Consider the following 18,641-nt stretch of genomic DNA (forward strand, 5'->3'; position numbering starts at 1 on the left):
GAGGAAAGACAAGGGGGCGTGGAGGGAACCGAAGCAACCAACACCACCATGTCCCAACACCAACCAAAACGGGGCAGCCCCGGGGCTCCCAGGGAGCAAACAACCGAGAGCGTTGCCACCACCGAAACTCAACATGCAACGCCACTGCTGCCTGCACCCGCATACAACTGGGTAACCGAGCCACAACGAGCAACAAAGCTCGCAGGACTCCTGGTCGAAGGTGCCACCGACCCCACAGGCAGCAGACGGAGGCAAAACAGAGTCACCCTGAGACAAGGGCCGAGAGCAACCCTCAAACTCGTTGGAAGAGAGGGGGAACTCCGGGATCACATCCATCAGACCCGCGCGCTCCCAGGGGTCTCCCAGGGTCCTGAGCGATTACTATAATAGGACTCGTGCTAAGGTAATCCCAGGCAGGGTATTGCTAACCGGCGCCCAAAGCTACCAAACAACTTTCTATGAACTGAACCCCCGGTACGTGTACACTCACAGGGACCTAGCAGGGAAAACCACCAGAATAATTAATACTCAGAATACAAGGGACACAGGGGGCAAGAACGAAGGCAGACCCCCACCAGGCAGATAAATAAAAATAAAAAGAAAACCCTGCAAGAGGACAGTATATCCAGGCAGAAGCGAGCCGGCCGCCATATAGGGAAAAATAAGCTGCTCAGCACCCTGCGCCCCACCAGTGCAAAACTGCTCCTTACCCTAAGGTGAACAAGGGAGACAGAACACCCGAGCACACAAAGGGCGGCCAAAAACCAAGCAGTAAATGGCCTAGCAGGGGCAGAACCCAAGGAACTTATGGAAGGTGGCCCCAAGCCCCAAGGACAGTACTTACAGGGCACTCAGGAAAGGTAACCCTAGGCCCATGCAGCCCGAGTACTGGAGACACACTCCACCATGCACCACCACTGGGAGAGACTCACGCACCACCTATAAGACAGACACCACACTCTAGGTACAGTGCTGAAACAACTAATGGAGCCGGAGCACACAACCGGTGCCTATAACATCAGCCGAAGAACTGATGGGTGGATAGCCGGCGTGGGAGGTCTGGGGCTCCCCCTTCCCCCTCCCGGGGAGGGGGGAGCTGCGCAGACAACAGCACGGTGACATGTGACATCATACTAGTTTGCTTCTTTTCTGTTGAGGAGTTCTATCCACTAGTTCGGCTTTTGGTAGCAATTTTAACCAGAATAGCGGTTTGTTTTGGAATGCTTAACTTTCTGGATGTTTAACCCGGCCGATGGTAGACATAGAATGCTTCCAACCACACGGGGGTTTCTAAAGGCCATTGCTCCCCATGCCTCTCTGAGGGGGCCTAGGTTCTGGCCGTGGTCCCCAGCAGGCCCTAGAACTCCATACACATGACTGATGCCAAAGTCTAACATTAGCATATCAGCCTGGTATAGCTCCGGGAAGCTGACGGGGCTCCCTTAGAAAACAAAAAGTTTTGCTGTTATTACACTATATACACATGTTCTATGTATGTATCTGCATGTTTTGTTCACCATAACGAACCACTAAGTTGGTATTGTGAGTCAAAAAGCAACGAAGAGTGGCCATCACTCACGAGCCAGCCAGCCAGTCACCACCACTCCCTCACTCGCCAACATACTCCTCCCACCTTACTGTTACTGCTTATATTCACTATACACAAGATGTTAAATATAAGTATCTACATGTTTTGTTCACCATAACTGTACAACAATGCTTGTATGGTGAGTAAAGACAATAAGACATAGCAAAGTCAGTTGGTGGCGGCTGCTGGTTCCCTCAAGGCCAGACGCACTAATATTTCTGCTCCAACAATATTGTTTGTGTTGTTATTACACTATATACACACATTACATGCAAGTATCTACCTGTTTTATTCACCATATCTGTACAAATAAGCTGGTATGGTGTCCAAAGACCATAGTGGCCACCAGTAAACAACATGACAAGTCGTGCAGACGACGCACCTCCCTCACCAAAATGGCGGCTCCCAACCTACTCCTATTACTGTTATTACACTCTATACACACATATATAAGTATCTACATTTGTGTTCACCATAACGAACCACTAAGCTGGTATGGTGAGTGCAGTCAATAAAAGGTGGCCACACAGTCAGAAGATGACACAACCACACTCCCTCCCACAGCATTTCTCCTCCCTCAATGGAGCACAGCGCTAAATATTACCACAATCCTGGTATTATCAGAATCCTGGTCAGTTTTATCATAGTCAGGGGTCTTCTGTAATACTTTCATCGCTAAATAATAGCATTACATATATATTTTGACATTTTTAGGCAATACTGTGGGTCACAAGCTGAACAGCAGTGCTGTGCACTAATGCTGTGTGCGTCAGCCTTGGTGGCTCGCTCAGTATGTACTAGCTCTATCTATAAATCCATCAACATTTTGTATTTCATCTTATATGTATGTACTTTACCTGAATAAATATTTGATTTGATTGATTTGATTTGAGTGCTGAGGCTCTCACACCCAGGAATGTTGGCAATGATTTTTTTTCTAGGTGGCGTCTGCCAACTATCGGCCGTGGCTGCACTATAGCTGCCCCTATCCCACGCGGGGAGTTTAAATTATAGCGCTAGACACAAAACCAGCTATTAATGTATTGCACAGTATTGGTAATGTTACTGAAATCATCTATATAAGTATTGTGCGGTCTAAGGGTTAAGGTTAACCTCAAACCACTAGACAGCATAGTATATACTGTACAGTATATGAGGAACATTATGCATACAGCCATCCAGTCAAGGATGGGATGTCTCTACAAGAAACACGTACATAGGATTAAAGAAAAATAGTTTTTAATACACAAATATAAACTTTATACCTTCTAATATGGCTCTTTCCTCCATTGAGTGGTGTGACTGGCTGTTCATACGAGTAGACATTAGCTCCTGGTAACGCTGGGCAATTTGCTCCAAGAGCTGCATCAAGAGTGCGCACATTTTACCGTAATCACAGCGACCAATTGTAGACAGCTGAAACAAAGTTCTTTATAATTAGTAAGATACAAGAAAACATAAAAATATATCTAAGATTTTAAATATTTCACAAAGAACTTTCAAAACTAAATAAACCTTGTGTGTGTACTATGAAAGTCATTTATCATTTGTCAGTGCTGACAGGCTGGACGAGTCATGCAAATTCAACGAGTGTATGTAAGAATTACAGCATTAAGCTCCAACCTTGAAAAATAAATTTATAGCTGACTGCCAATGAAATATTTATTAAAATGATGAATAATAAAAAACCAGCGTTGAATGTAATGAACCGCCATTTTCTGGGCGAGTCTTGGAGGCTCCCCGGAGCTATCCCAGGCTGATATGCTAATGTCAGACTTTGGCATCAGTCATGTGTATGGAGTTCTTAGGCCTACCGGGGACCACGGCCAGAACCGGGCCCCCTCAGAGAGGCAAGGGGAGCAATGGCCTATAGAAGCCCCCGTGTGGTTGGAAGCATTCTATGTCTGCCATCGACCGGAACAGGCACCCAGAAGGTAAGCGCCTCAAAACAAACCCCTATTCTGGTTAAAATTGTTAACAAAAGCCGAACTAGTGGATAGAACTCCCCAACAGAAAACAAGCAAACTAGTGTGACGTCACACACCGCCGCACAGCTGTTTGCGCAGCTCCCCCCTCCCCGGGAGGGGGAAGGGGGAGCCCCAGACCCTCCACGCCAGCTACCCACACCTCAGTTCTTGAGGCTGGATGTCAAAAACGCAAAAAAAAAACAGCGTTGAATGTAATGAAACGCCATTTTCTGGGTGAGACCCGGAGGCTCCCCGGAGCTTTACCGGCTGATATGCTAATGTCAGACTTTGGCATCAGTCATGTGTATGGAGTTCTAGGGCCTACCGGGGACCACGAGCCAGAACCTGGCCCCCTCAGAGAGGCAAGGGGAGCAATGGCCTATAGAAACCCCCGTGTGGTTGGAAGCATTCTATGTCTGCCATCGACCGGGTCAAGCATCCAGAAAGGTAAGCATTCCAAAACAAACCCCTATTCTGGTGAAAATTGCTACCTAAGCCGAACTAGTGGATAGAACTCTTCAACAGAAAACAAGGAAACTAGTATGACGTCATACGTCACCGCGCCGCTGTCTGCGCAGCTCCCCTCTCCCCGGGAGGGGGAAGGGGGAGCCCCAGACCTCCGACGCCGGCTATCCACCCATCAGTTCTGAGGCTGGATGTCAAAACACGCGAAAAACGCCGACCGGAGGGAGGGAGGGTTGCCGGGGAGCCTCTGGGTCTCACCCAGAAAATGGCGTTTCATTACATTCAATGCTGGTTTTCTGGGGGGGAGCCCCGTCGGCTCCCCGGAGCTAACTACCTACAGAGGAAGGTCTAAAGGGACAAAACTGGGAGGCGGACACCACGCACCCCCCAAGGAGGCGAGACAACCGGCAGCAAACGCCAACCCAAGGCTCCACAGCCCCGAAAATCCCGGGAACAACACGAGAACCACGAGCAGCAAGACTCCTGCACGAACACCAAAAATCCATGCCCGAAAGACTGCAAGGCCACGTCACCCAGACGGCAGCGAGAGCAGCGAAGCCACGAACGCCACAGGCTTGAAGGAAGAACACAGGCAGCTTAGCCGCAAGAACACGGCTGACCACCCGGGACACTATCACCCGCGAACCGGGAAGAACAGAACCGGATCAACGCAAAACGCGCTCCGGACCCAAACGCCGTGGCACGCAAACAACAGCGGAGGGCCGCCACTGAACACAAAAACGACACACCCCCGGCCCGACCAACGAAGCACCAACAAACCCTGGACCCCTCCAGAATGCAGCAGCCCCACCCCGCGCCAGAAAAGATGGAGACTGCTGCCATCAAACAACCAAAACGCTAAAACCGAAGGAGCAAGAAAACTCAGCGACTCGACCCCCAGAGGCAAAGGCCCAAAGGAAAGAGCCGACGAAAAAAAACACCGGAACCAAAGGGGCACTACCAACCGAGGAGAAGACAGAGAACGCTGACCAGAGACCAGGATGGTGCAAGCGGCACACGAACAGGCCGGAGGTGAAACGACGCACAAGACAGCTGACTAACGGTGCAGAAGCAACACCAAGACCAAAAGCAAGCTGAAGTGGCTCCGCCTGCGCCGCGCGAAAAGAGGCGACAGTATGTGGCAAGACGACGGCCCCCAACCCCCACTAGAAAACCAAGCCGAGAGTAAACCAAGCGAACAAGAGTAACCACGTAAGAAGGGACAGGAAAAGGAAGGACCGCCAAAATACCCCATACTGCCGCCAAGAGAAGCACGCAGGTGAGACACCTACCACAAAGCCACCCGACCACCAACCGGAGGCGAGACCACGAGGCAGAACATAAGCAGCCCCGACAAGGCCCCCCCCGAGCCCAGGAAAAGGCGGAGCCGCGAGAAGATCTCGGGCGCGACCACCGAAACCCAGGCAGCACAAGGAGATGGAACGTCTGCCGAACAGAAAAATTCCCCAAAGCATGCAAGCCCGCCAGGAGTTCAGAAACGACTGGTCCGACGCGAGAAATCGCAAGACCCCCCCCCCAAAAAAAAAAAAAAAAACGGCAGGGCAAGCTAGGAAAACCAAAGAAGGCGGAAGGGTCGCCGCCAGAACAGGACCCGAACCAAGGGGCACGAACAACTTCAATAGACCGAGACAAAGAAGCACATCACAGGACACAGGCTGACCAACGCCTAAGAACACACGCAGAACATCCCTGCTGCAGAGGAGGCAGGAAGAAAGAGCAGAAGCACAAAACACCAGCGTTGAATGTAATGAAACGCCATTTTCTGGGTGGGTCCCGGAGGCTCCCCGGAGCTATCCCAGGCTGATATGCTAATGTCAGACTTTGGCATCAGTCATGTGTATGGAGTTCTTAGGCCTACCGGGGACCACGGCCAGAACCGGGCCCCCTCAGAGAGGCAAGGGGAGCAATGGCCAATAGAAGCCCCCGTGTAGTTGGAAGCATTCTATGTCTGCCATCGACCGGAACAGGCACCCAGAAAGGTAAGCGCCCCAAAACAAACCCCTATTCTGGTTAAAATTGCTACCTAAAACCGAACTAGTGGATAGAACTCCCCAACCGAAAACAAGCAAACTAGTGTGACATCACACACTGCCGCGCCGCTGTCTGCGCAGCTCCCCCCTCCCCGGGAGGGGGAAGGGGGAGCCCCAGACCCCCCGCGCCGGCTACCCACACCTCAGTTCTTGAGGCTGGATGTCAAAAACGCGAAAAAACGCCGACCGGAGGGAGGGAGGGATGCCGGGGAGCCTCCGGGACCCACCCAGAAAATGGCGTTTCATTACATTCAACGCTGGTTTTCTGGGGGGAGCCCCGTCATCTCCCCGGAGCTAACTACCCACAGACAGAAAAAGAGGGACTTACCCGGGAGGCGGTTGTCGCTCACCCCTCAACTCGAAGCCGAGACAACTGGCTGCAACCGCCGACCCAAAGCAACACAGGCCCGACGAGGCCCAGGGACATTCACAAGGTAACGAGCAGCCAGGACCCTGTTCGACCGCCAAAATCCCCGCGCCCGAATATCAGACCAAGACATATTCCCAAAGACGGCAGCAAGAGCCGCGAACTTACGAACGTCATGGGCACGGGGATAGACCGCAGGCTGGCTGGACCTAATAACCCTGCGGACGACCTGAGAGACCCGAACCCGCGAACAGGGAAGAAGGGAAACCGGATCAACCCACAGCGCGTCCCCGGACACAGAAGCTGTGGCGCGCAAATAACGGCGAAGCGCCGCAACCGGACACAAAACATGATGCATCCCCGGCCTGACCAACCAAGCATCAACCACCCATGGACCCCTCCGGAACGCAGCAGTCTCATTCTTTGCCAGAAAAGAAGGAGACGGCTGCAAACGAACAAAACTATCACCACGACCAAAAGAGCAGAAACCCCTGCGCCGGAGGAGAGCATGAAGCTCCCCTACCCGACCCCCAGAGGCCAAAGCCAACAAGAAAAGTGCCTTGGAAAAACAATCCTGGACCGAAGGGGCCACAACGAAACGAGGAGATGAAAGGAAAGCGAGCACTCTGTCCAAAGACCAGGACGGCTCAGGCGATGCATGAGCAGGCCGGAGGTGAAACAATGCACGAGACAGCTTGCGAAACGGCGCAGACGTAACATCGATACCGAAAGCAAGCTGAAGCGGCTCCGCCAGCGCCGCACGATACGAAGCGACAGTGTTTGGCATAAGATGACGGTCCTGCAACAACCACGAGAGGAAGGACAAGACCACCCGAACAGACAAAGAGCTAACACGACGAAGACGCAAAAAGAAACGGAAGGACCGCCAGGAAACTTCATACTGCCGCTGAGAAGAAGCCCTCAGGTGGGACACCAACAAGGAGGCCACCTGATCACCATAGAGATGATGATAGACTCGAGTCAAAAAAACCATACGCGATGACTCGAGGAGAAGATCGAACCAGCTACGTGACGTACCGGCCCGATCTGCTGAAAGAGGCGGAGCCGCGGGAAAACCCTCGGGTTCGGACACCGAGCAACCAGCGCCTGAAACCAAGGCTGGGCCGGCCACCAAGGGGCCAGAAGGACAACTCTCCCCCGCTAAGTCTCTAAGCGAGTCAGGACCTGGAGCAACAGCCGAACCGGGGGAAAGAGGTACAGGAACCCCCACCTCGACCAGTCGAGCCGAAAGGCATCGACCCCGACGGCCTCGCAATCGGGGAAGGGCGCCGCATAAACGGGAAGACGCCGCGACCACGCCGACGCGAAGAGGTCCACTTCGGGGCGCCCGAACGTCTGGCAAAGCCAACGGAAGGACTCGTCGTCGACCGTCCACTCCGTGGAGAGGGGAACGAAGTGAGACAGGGCGTCGGCCAAGACGTTGGACACGCCCTGTACGTGAACCGCCAGGAGAGCCAAACCCCGAGAACTCAGCAGACGAGTCACCCGAAGCGACCAACCCCAAAGAGACAAGGACCGCATCGAACCCCCGCGGTTCAGGCAATGAACCACCGGAGAGCAGTCCGAATGGAGCTGAATCGTCGAGACGCGGGCCACCCGAATCCTCCCCAGAGCAAACCACACTGCCGCGAACTCCCGCACCGTACTGTGAGCTCGATGGAAGGACGGATCCCAACGCCCCTGGCCGGCCTGGTGAGCACTGGTCACAAAACCCCAGCCGAGAGACGACGCATCCGTGTACACATCGAGCGAGGGCTCGGGTAGGCGCCAAGGCACTGAACCCCGAAAAACCCGAAGAGGAAGCCGGTGACGCAGCAACCGACGCAAGTCCCCGGGGGTCGAACTCTGCGATCGCGAGAGAGGCGGAAGGGGGAACCCCGAAGGAACCAGAACAGCCGTCGAAGCCAAACCCGACCCGGCGGGTAGACCACCATCGCGAAGTTCAGGCTCCCGCACAGCCCCTCGAGCAACCGCCGGGTGACCCGAGGGCCCTCCAGAAACAGACGAAGGCGGGACCGCAGCTGCAGGAGAGACTCCGGAGGGAGAGACAAGGAGGCGGTTCGAGAGTCCCACACGAGACCCAGCCAAGTCCGAACCTGAGAGGGAACCAGATGGGACTTCCTCCAGTTCACCAAGAACCCGAACCCGGCGAGCTGGGAAAGAACCAAATCCCTGGCTAGCAAGCAAGCTGACTGGCTGGGAGCCCAAACCAGCCAGTCGTCGAGGTAGGCCAACACCCAAACACCTAGGAGACACAAACGAGCCACCACAACCCGTGTAAGGCGTGTGAACACGCGAGGTGCCAGGTTCAACCCGAACGGGAGACAACGAAAGCGGTAACTCAGACGCCCCACTACAAAACCGAGCCAGTCCCTGAACCGGGGATGAATCGGGACATGCCAATAAGCGTCCCGGAGGTCCAGGGACACCATCCAAGCTCCCGGCTCCAAGAGGAGCCGAACCTGAGACAGCGTAGTCATCCGAAAGGAGGGGCAATGAACCCAGGGGTTCAGACGGGACAAGTCCAGAATGAACCGCAGGTCCGAGCAGTACCGTTTCGGAACCGGAAACAGACGGGAAACCCATCTGAGGGACGACGTCGTTTCGACGACGCCCAAGCGTACCCACTCCAAGACGACTCGACAGAGCGCAGGGGAAGAAGCCTGCCCTGCCAGCCCCGACCCCCCAAAGGGGGGAGGGGCCACCCAACGCCACCGCAGGCCGCGAGACACGACCCGAAAGGCCTACGAATCGTGGGACCAGGCGCGGGCGAACAGCGCAAGCCGCCCCCCCATCGCCCCGTCAAGGGGGCAAACCGCGAAAGGGCCGGCGACCCTTACGAGACCCAGAACCCCGCACAGCGCGAACACCGCGCCGACCAGACGAGGGAGGGTCCGCAGGAGGAGCCAACCCCAAACCTGACACCAGAGGCCTACCATGACGAGAGGAACCCCGAGCCCTGGCACGACCTTTCCGGGAAGACCCACCCCGGGATCCCCGGAAAACCAACAAGTCCGACATCGGACGACAAGCCGCCGACGCAGCCTGAATAAACTGCGCCACGGCCGACTCCCCAAACAGGAGAGGACAAAAAGGTGAAGAACGCCTAAGAGCCAGAGCCCAAGCAGATTCCACGGAGGAACCCAGCACCGCCTGCCGACACGCGAGACGGGAAGCATAGAACAGGGAAACCGCATCCTGCAAAATCGGCGTGAACAGCTTCCCGGGACGGACCCAAGCGTCCCCACATCCTCCACGAGCCAATCCGAAGACAGCTCCAGGAGGGAAAAGAACCGCAAGGCCGAACACAAAAGGCCCCGAGCTCGCAAGTCCTCCGCCACGAGCGCCGCCGAAAGGGAGGGAACCTGCACATGGAGCTGAATAACGCCCACATCGCGGGGAAGGGCAGGGGCAAACAAGCACTCATTCAGGTACTCAAGTTCACCCCCCAGGAAAACCTGAAGCACCGTGGAAGCTTCCCGCCACTCCAGCGTGCGGGAACGACAGAAGGAATGCCAGGAATCCAGACCAAACAAGGGGCAGTCTGCTAGCCAGGACGACTCCGGAACCTCGTAACAGAGCCAGAAAGGGAACGAAGTCCCAAACCTGAACGTGGACGGATCCATTTCCGAGGCATAATCCGGGTCACGCAGGAGGTAAGCTGTAAAGGCCGCTCGCACCACACCAGGTTGGATGCGATAAGCCGAAAACCTCCGGAAGGACGGAACCGACGTACCCGGGGGAACACGGAACCGAACCCGGGGAGGGGCCGACACCAAATCCAACTCGTACGCAGAGGGGGGGAGAAAGAAAACCCCACTCCTTGTAACACTAAGCCCCGCTCAGTGGGAAGAAAAACCCAGGCGGGGTCCAGCGGGGCCCAAGGCCCCCAAGTCAGCCCCTCTCCATCCTCGAGGTCCGTCACCACAGGACCCGAGGCCGAGTCCTCTCCCCAAGCCCCGACCCCACAAGACAAGGACGGAGCAGCCGAAAAAGCTGGAGGAAGGGGGGCCCACTGGTCAGACCCTGAAGCTTCGGCCGGGAGACAAGACTCGAATGCCTCTGCCGCCCCCCCGGAAGGGGCAACCCCCGAAGCTGCCCGAGTCTCGAGATCAAGTAACCCCTGCTCCAACCCCGAAACCCTCAGACGCTTCGGGGCCGGAAGCAGGGGCGGGGGACCAGAACGAACAGAAGGGGAAGGACGAGGAGGTGCGGACTGAACCAGGATCGAAGCGACCCCCACCCCCAAGTCCGGGTCTCGAAAAGCAAAGCGGGGCAGCCCCGGGGCATCCGGGGAAGCAACCAACCGAGCGCGTTGCAACAGACGAAACCTAGACTGCAACGCACGTGCCGCCTGTACCCGAATAGAATCATCAGAGGATTGGGTAAATTGAGTCACAAGCAAGCAGCAACACTCACAGGACTCAGGGTCGAAAGTATCACCGACCCAACAGGCAGCGTGGCAGAGGCAAAAACAGTGAGGGTCACCCTGAGACAAGGGGACCGAGCAACCCTCAAACTCGCACACAGCGAGTGGGGACTCCGGGGTCACATCCATCGGACCCACGCGCCCCCTAGGGGATTCCCAGGGTCCTGAGCGTTTACTTTAAGAGGACTCGCGCTCAGGTAGTCCCAGGCAGGGTGCTGCAAACCGGCGCCCAAAACTACCAAGCAAACTTCTAAAGCTGAACCCCAGGGACGTGTACACTCACGGGGACCTAGCAGGGGGCGCCACCGAGGAGAACAGTGGAAGGGCAAAAACAAACTGAATAAAATGACAGAACCCCCCTCCAGGCAAAAACAAAAAGAAAAACAAAACCCCGCAAGAGGACAGCGAACCCCAAGGAACAGAGCCGGCCGCGATGTCGGGAAATACAAGCTGAGCAGCACCCTGCGCCCCTACCAGTGCAAACTGCCTCTTACCTGCCGGTAACAAGGGAGAACAGAACACCCAAGAGCCCAACAGGCGGCCGAAAAACCGAAAGGTAAAACGGACCAGCAGAGGCAGACCCCGAGGAGCCTGTGGAAGGTGGCCCCAAGCCCCAAGGGCAGTACTTACAGGGCACCTAGGGAAGGCAGCCCTAGGCGCATGCAGCCCGAGTACTGAAGATAACTCCTGGCTCTCGCACCCACAAAACTAACACCACACACAAAGCACAGTGCAGTAGCGACACCGGAGCCAGAGCACACGACCATCGCCTATAGCATCAGCCTCAAGAACTGAGGTGTGGGTAGCCGGCGGGGGGGTCTGGGGCTCCCCCTTCCCCCTCCCGGGGAGGGGGGAGCTGTGCAGACAGCGGCGCGGCAGTGTGTGACGTCACACTAGTTTGCTTGTTTTCGGTTGGGGAGTTCTATCCACTAGTTCGGTTTTAGGTAGCAATTTTAACCAGAATAGGGGTTTGTTTTGGGGCGCTTACCTTTCCGGGTGCCTGTTCTGGTCGATGGCAGACATAGAATGCTTCCAACTACACGGGGGCTTCTATAGGCCATTGCTCCCCTTGCCTCTCTGAGGGGGCCCGGTTCTGGCCTTGGTCCCCGGTAGGCCTAAGAACTCCATACACATGACTGATGCCAAAGTCTGACATTAGCATATCAGCCTGGGATAGCTCCGGGGAGCCGACGGGGCTCCCCCCAGAAAACCCCAGTAGAACAACCAGGGGTGGACAATCAGGCAGGGACAAAAACCCCACGCAATCCCCAGGCACAAAACGGCAGCAAAGTGCCACTCCACAACCAGACACAGGAACAAGGACACGCCACCGTGAAACACGGTACCAATGCACACGTGCAGCAGCAGCAACAGGCACCACTGCAACATGTAAATAGCAACTCCCTTCTGCAAAGGCAGAGAACGGAGCAGGCAAACCCCAGACAGGGCCAACGGAGACACGACAAAACCCTGCAGGCCCAGAAACCTGCACCAGGCGACCGACGGCGGAGAAACCCCGCTTGATACCTGCTGGATGAGGTACTGGGAGCTCTTTTACACCTCAAGCCCAGCCCAAGGTGAGGCCAGACCGGCCAGAGGATGGCCCACCAGGCAGCTGCTAGGAGCAGTCCACCGGCCCACATACCCCCACAACCAGGACGGGCCGGAACTGCCATACGAAAACAGGCCAGTGCGCCCTGGAAGTCCACGGACGAACCAGCAAGAAGGCTTATGCTCGAAAGTAGGTCATGTAACAAGCACAGACCACTGATGGTAATACAGTGTTCCCCAAAAGTGCCAACAGCACCACTGCACTCCACTGGTACCATCCCGCAAGTTCTACCAGATAGGCGGGACCCAAGAGCCAGAGCTCAAATCCTGCAAGCACAGCCAGGAGCCTTACCAGGTGAGTACAGAACCAACCCTACAACCCCCACACCTCACAACATTAAAAAAAAGGAGGGTCCCCTGAATGACTCCAGCATTGGTTGGACATGCACATGAGGGGGACAGGAAGGGGTGATAAAGGGACAGTCACTGGTGTGCAAACGGTCTCAGTCGTACAAAAATATACCTAAATAAAGACAGGTATATAAACACCGCCGCATCCAGCGCCCGGCCAAAAGACACCAGACCGCAGAAACTCACCTGGCAAATGGTGGCACGAACTTGACACGACTCAACCGTGCCCAGAAGAACTTGGGAGCACCGCCAGGTGAAGACGCCAGAGCCGGACCCTGCCGGACCCGCAGGAGAACAGGGAGAGGCGAAGCACTGTAGCAAAAAAAAAAAAAAAGGCGCAAAACCCCAGCACTGAAACACCACCCAGACCAAAACAAACTCCACGGCGCATGCGCATAACACGCTGGCCGAACCGCACACCCTCCCTGCGGGAAGGCGCCAGCCAGGATTACTGCACGAGAAAAGGAGCCAAAAGAGGAAGCAGGAACAATAAAACCGGCCAAAAAAGCAAAGAGCCCAAAAAGGAACCCAATCGGGCGACAAGTAGCCCAACCGGGCGACAAGTAGCCCAACCGGGCGACAAGTAGCCCAACCGGGCGACAAGTAGCCCAACCGGGCGACAAGTAGCCCAACCAGGTTACAAGTAGCCCAACCGGGCGACAAGTAGCCCAACCGGGCGACAAGTAGCCCAACCGGGCGACAAGTAGCCCAACCGGGCGACAAGTAGCCCAACCGGGCGACAAGTAGCCCAACCGGGCGACAAGGAGCCCAACCGGGCGACAAGGAGCCCAACCGGGCGACAAGGAGCCCAACCGGGCGACAAGTACGAGGAGCCGACAGACATTCCAATAATGCGGGAAGTAGCGAAAAACCTTCCCGTACCCTCGAGAACACAGAAGCCAACACTAGTCCCGAAGGCACACGAAGGCGCAGGCGCACCCGAGATCAGAAGTCACGCAGAACCCCATCGAACGGGGAAACATGACAAAAACACCGTCCCAAAAAGGAGGGGGAGGAAACATCCACCCACAGGACGGAACCAACCGACTCAAAGGCCAAGGAACCGAGCCCGGGGAGGGGCCGACGTCCAACAGCACGTACGGCGAGTGGGGAGGAAAGACCCCACTCCACGTAACCACAAGCCCCGCCTAGAGGGGGATAAAAACCCCCAAGGGGTCTAACAGGGCCAAGGCCCCCTCCAAGTCAGCCCCTCCCCAGCCCCGGGAACCTACACGACAGGCCCCGGGGCCGAGCTGTTCCCCCAAAGCCCCGGCCGTACCAGAAAACCGGGGCAGCCGTGAAAACACTAAGGAAGAGAGCCCACTGGCAGACTCATACAACACGGCTGGAGGAACAGGCCCAAATGCCCCCGTCACTACCCCGGAAGGGGAATTCCCTGAGACTGCCCGAGTCTCAACACCACCAAAAACCCCGCCCTGAACCTACAGACAGTAAGGAACCGGATGCAGGCAGGAAGGGTGAACCAGGGGAAAGACAAGGGGGCGTGGATGGAACCGAAGCAACCAACACCCCCAAGTCCCAAAACGAACTACAACGGGGCAGCCCCGGGGAGGAAACCACGAGAACGTTGCCACCACCAAGGCTCAAGTGCAACGCCCCTGCTGCCCGCACCCGCTTTGTTAGCACAACTGGGTAACCGAGCCACAACGAGCAACCAAACTTGCAGGACTCCGGGTCGAAGGTGTCACCGACCCCACAGGCAGCAGACGGAGGCAAAACAGAGTCACCCAGAGACAAAGGGTGAGAGCAACCCTCAAACTCGCTGGAAGCGAGGGGGGGACTCTGGGGTCACATCCAACGGACCCACGCGCCCCCAGGGGTTTCCCAGGGTCCTGAGCGTTTACTATAAGAGGACTCGCGCTCAGGTAATCCCAGGCAGGGTACTGCTAACCGGCACCCAAAGCTACCAAACAATTTTCTAAGAGCTGAACCCCCGGGACGTGTACACTCACGGGGACCTAGCAGGGGGAACCACCAGAAAATACTCACAACACAAGGGACACATGGGACACAAGGGGCAAGAACGAAGGCAGACCCCCCCACCAGGTAGATAAACAAAAAGAAAAAGAAAACCCCGCAAGAGGACAGCGTACCCAAGCGGAACAGAGCCGGCCGCTATGATTGGTAAAGACAAGCTGCACAGTACCCTGTGCCCCACCAGTGCAATAACTGCCCCTTACTCTAAGGCGAACAAGGGAGACAGAACACCCGAGCACACAAAGAGCGGCCGAAAACCAAGCAGTAAACGGCCAAGCAGGGGCAGGACCCAAGGAACTTGTGGAAGGTGGCCCCAAGCCCCAAGGGCAGTACTTACAGGGCACCTAGGGAAGGGAACCCTAGGCGCATGCAGCCCGAGTACTGGAGAATCACTCCCGGCTCACACACCACCTAGAAAACAGACACCACACTCTAGGTACAGTGCTGAAACAACCACTGGAGCCGGAGCACATAACCGTTGCCTATAGCATCAGCCGAAGAACTGATGGGTGGATAGCCGGCGTGGGAGGTCTGGGGCTCCCCCTTCCCCCTCCCGGGGAGGGGGGAGCTGCGCAGACAGCGGTGACGTATGATTTCATACTAGTTTCCTTGTTTTCTGTTGAAGAGTTCTATCCCCTAGTTCGGCTTTAGGTAGCAATTTTCACCAGAATAGGGGTTGTTTTGGAATGCTTACCTTTCTGGATGCTTGACCCGGTCGATGGCAGACACAGAATGCTTCCAACCACACGGGGGTTTCTATAGGCCATTGCTCCCCTTGCCTCTCTGAGGGGGCCAGGTTCTGGCCGTGGTCCTCGGTAGGCCCTAGAACTCCATACACATGACTGATGCCAAAGTCTGACATTAGCATATCAGCCGGTAAAGCTCCGGGGAGCCGAAGGGGCTCCCCTCAGAAAAGTAACCACACCTTCAATGTTAACTAACAACTGGGACATGAATCTCTGAAAAATTGCTGGAGACGAGGAGAGTCCAAAAGGAAGTCTTTTATACTTAAATAACCCCTTGTGGGTATTAATCACTAACAATTTCTGGCTCTCCTCCTCTACAGGAATTTGCAAGTATGCATCTTTCAGGTCAATCTTAGAAAAAATTGCTCCCTTGCAGATCACTGACAACAACTCATCTATCTTAGGTAAAGGGTACTTCTCACAGTGTATGCAGTTGTTCAGTTCTTTGAAATCTGCACAGATTCTCAAGGATTTCCGATCTGCCTTCAACACTGGTACAATTGGGGCTGGCCACTCACTATGTGTAATTGGCTCTAAGATGCCTTCAGCCACATGCTTTTCCAGGGTTGATTCTACCAATTGCTTGTAATGAAAAGGCGCTGTTCTTGCCTTGAAAAATTTAGGTGAAGCCCCACTTTTCAGGTGAATTTTTGCCACCATGCTATTAATTGGCTTATCTGCCTCCACTGAATATTTGTCTAACATTTGTTCGGCACTTTTAATTGTTTTAAGTATCGACAAATCATCTAGGCCCGCCAAGAAAATTCCCACTTTTTCCATGAGATCCTTACCACATAGGCTAGGATTATGTGAATCCACTACATAAAAATCCTGGACAATTTCTTTTCCATTATAACCTACTTTTGCCGACACCTTGCCATAGACCTTAATCGGTACATTATCATAAGCACTTAAAAGATTTTTTACCTGGTTTTACATTCAGTTGCAAGGTATGTGCCCAATCTCTAGACAATGTTGACACTGCAGCACCAGTGTCCAGTTCCAAGGGAACTAACTTCCCATTAATTACAAAATTCACCACTTGTGACTTCACTGAACATACCTTTTCTTTTACCGAATATAGTCGGTTTTCCTCACCTGCAGCTTCTTCAGACTGGTTACCTTCCTCTACTGCCTTGACCACAGTACCACTACCTCTTCTTCCTGCATTCCCTGGTCGTCTCCTCTCCCAGGCCTTGTTGTTCCTGTTCAGATATTCCCTACACACTCTGCAAGTGTCCCTCCTTGTTACAAAAGTTGCATATATATGCACGAAACTTGCACTTGCTACTTATGTGCTTGTATCCACAGTGTGTACATCTGGTCTGGCTCTGTACGACCATAATTTCCTGAGTAGAAGTCTTACTTCCAAAAGCCCTTTCCAGGTTCAATATCTTCTCGAGCACTGCCCATCAAGTCATCGATTGTAGATCCAAATTTTCTGCCACCAGGTTAAGGAAATAATTCTCCTTTTCCACTGCCATGAACAACTGGTCCCTAACCCTGCCGTCCAACTGTGCTCCGAAGTTGCAGTGGTTAGCCAAAGCCCTCAATTCCGCAAATAAATCCTGTACGTATTCCTGCTGCTTTTTCGTCCTCTTCTGGAAATCCATCAAACTCCTGTGATATGATGGTTTCACCACATACTGACGTTTAAACAAAGCAATTAAGTCTACATAGGTCTTCGTGTGCGGTAGCTCAGGTGCACACAAATTTCCGAGAACACTATATGCTTCAGAACCCAGTGAAACTAAGAGTACCGCTTTCTTGGTGGCGTCCTCCTTAATCTCCCGGTACTGAAAGTTTGCTTCCAGCAGGCTGAGCCACAGGTCCAACGAGATCTTGGCAGTGTTTAACAGCTCGATTGACATGGTAGCCATGGCCACAGTGTAGCACACTCCACTGTTATATGCGAAGCGTCCACTCGTCCACACGACGTACCCTGCACTGTCTTGATCCTCACACCACGTCTCGTACCCAGGCTCTCTGCCAGCGATGTTTAATTTTCGTCGCCACTGTTATGGTTTTGGTCAGACAAACAATCTTCGTGCACATGGTTTTATTCTCCGCCAGTAACAACAACAAAACAATTATCAGGTACAGTACATGAAATATTATTAACAAGATCATAAACAAAAGAGCATCTGCTCCAAACATGCTACCTCCAACATCTGTAGTACTCAATCCCAACAAGGACATACAATACCAAGGAGGAAAAATCATTGCCCGGACACAAGCCTATGAAAGATAGGTTTACGTTTGTGCTGTGTTCAAATGCATGTGGCGATTTGAAAATTAAACCCTTGCTTGTGTATCTTTCTGAAAATCCAAGGGATTTCAAAAAGTAGGGTGTGCAGAAAAACCAAATGTGTGTGATGTGGAGGGCTAATAATAAGACATGGGTGACTAGGATTTTTTTTATGGAATGGGTGAATGATGTGGCGTGCCCAGCCATAGAAAAATATCTGCAGAAGAAACATTTGCCACTCAAGGCTCTGCTTCTCCTTGACAATGCTCCTGCTAATCCTCCAGGCTTGGAAGATGCATTGTTGAACAGATACAGTAATTTTCTCACAATAAAGTTCCTTTCTGCTAACACCACTCCTCTGATTCAGCCTATGGACCAGAAAATCATAGCGAATTTTAAGAAACTTTATGAAAGGGCGCTTTTCTGGAAATGTTTTGAAGTGACTGAAGCCACAAAGCTCACCCTCAAATAGTTCTGGAAAAACCATTTTAACATTTGTTGTGCTTTAACCCTCAAACCACGCATATCATATATAAATATATCAGTGACAAAACCGAAACGGCGCACATCATTTATATATGATTTCGTGTCTAGCGCTATAATTTAAACTCCCCGCCTGGGATAGGGGCAGCTATAGTACAGCCACGACCGATAGTTGCCAGATGCCACCTAGAAAAAAAATCCAGGCCAACATTCTTGGGTGTTACAGCGTCAGTATTGAGCAAGCCACCAAGGCTGGCGCACGCAGCACGAGCTCACAGCACTGCTGTTCAGCTTGTGACCACAGCATCGCCTACAA

The 18,641-nt window shown here is 53.9% G+C and overlaps 1 protein-coding gene across 1 annotated transcript in view; it reads right to left on the reverse strand.

The window, feature by feature from the left end:
- Positions 1-18,641, reverse strand: part of LOC138373053 (exportin-7-like) — a 174,123-nt gene that overhangs the window by 25,618 nt on the left and 129,864 nt on the right. Inside the window, exon 9 of the mRNA XM_069339073.1 lies at positions 2,854-3,004. Within this exon, the coding sequence (XP_069195174.1) occupies positions 2,854-3,004 (151 nt within the window). The remainder of the gene's footprint in view (positions 1-2,853; positions 3,005-18,641) is intronic.

The sequence above is a fragment of the Procambarus clarkii genome, chromosome 41 (assembly GCF_040958095.1).
Source record: "Procambarus clarkii isolate CNS0578487 chromosome 41, FALCON_Pclarkii_2.0, whole genome shotgun sequence".
NCBI lineage: Eukaryota > Metazoa > Arthropoda > Malacostraca > Decapoda > Cambaridae > Procambarus > Procambarus clarkii.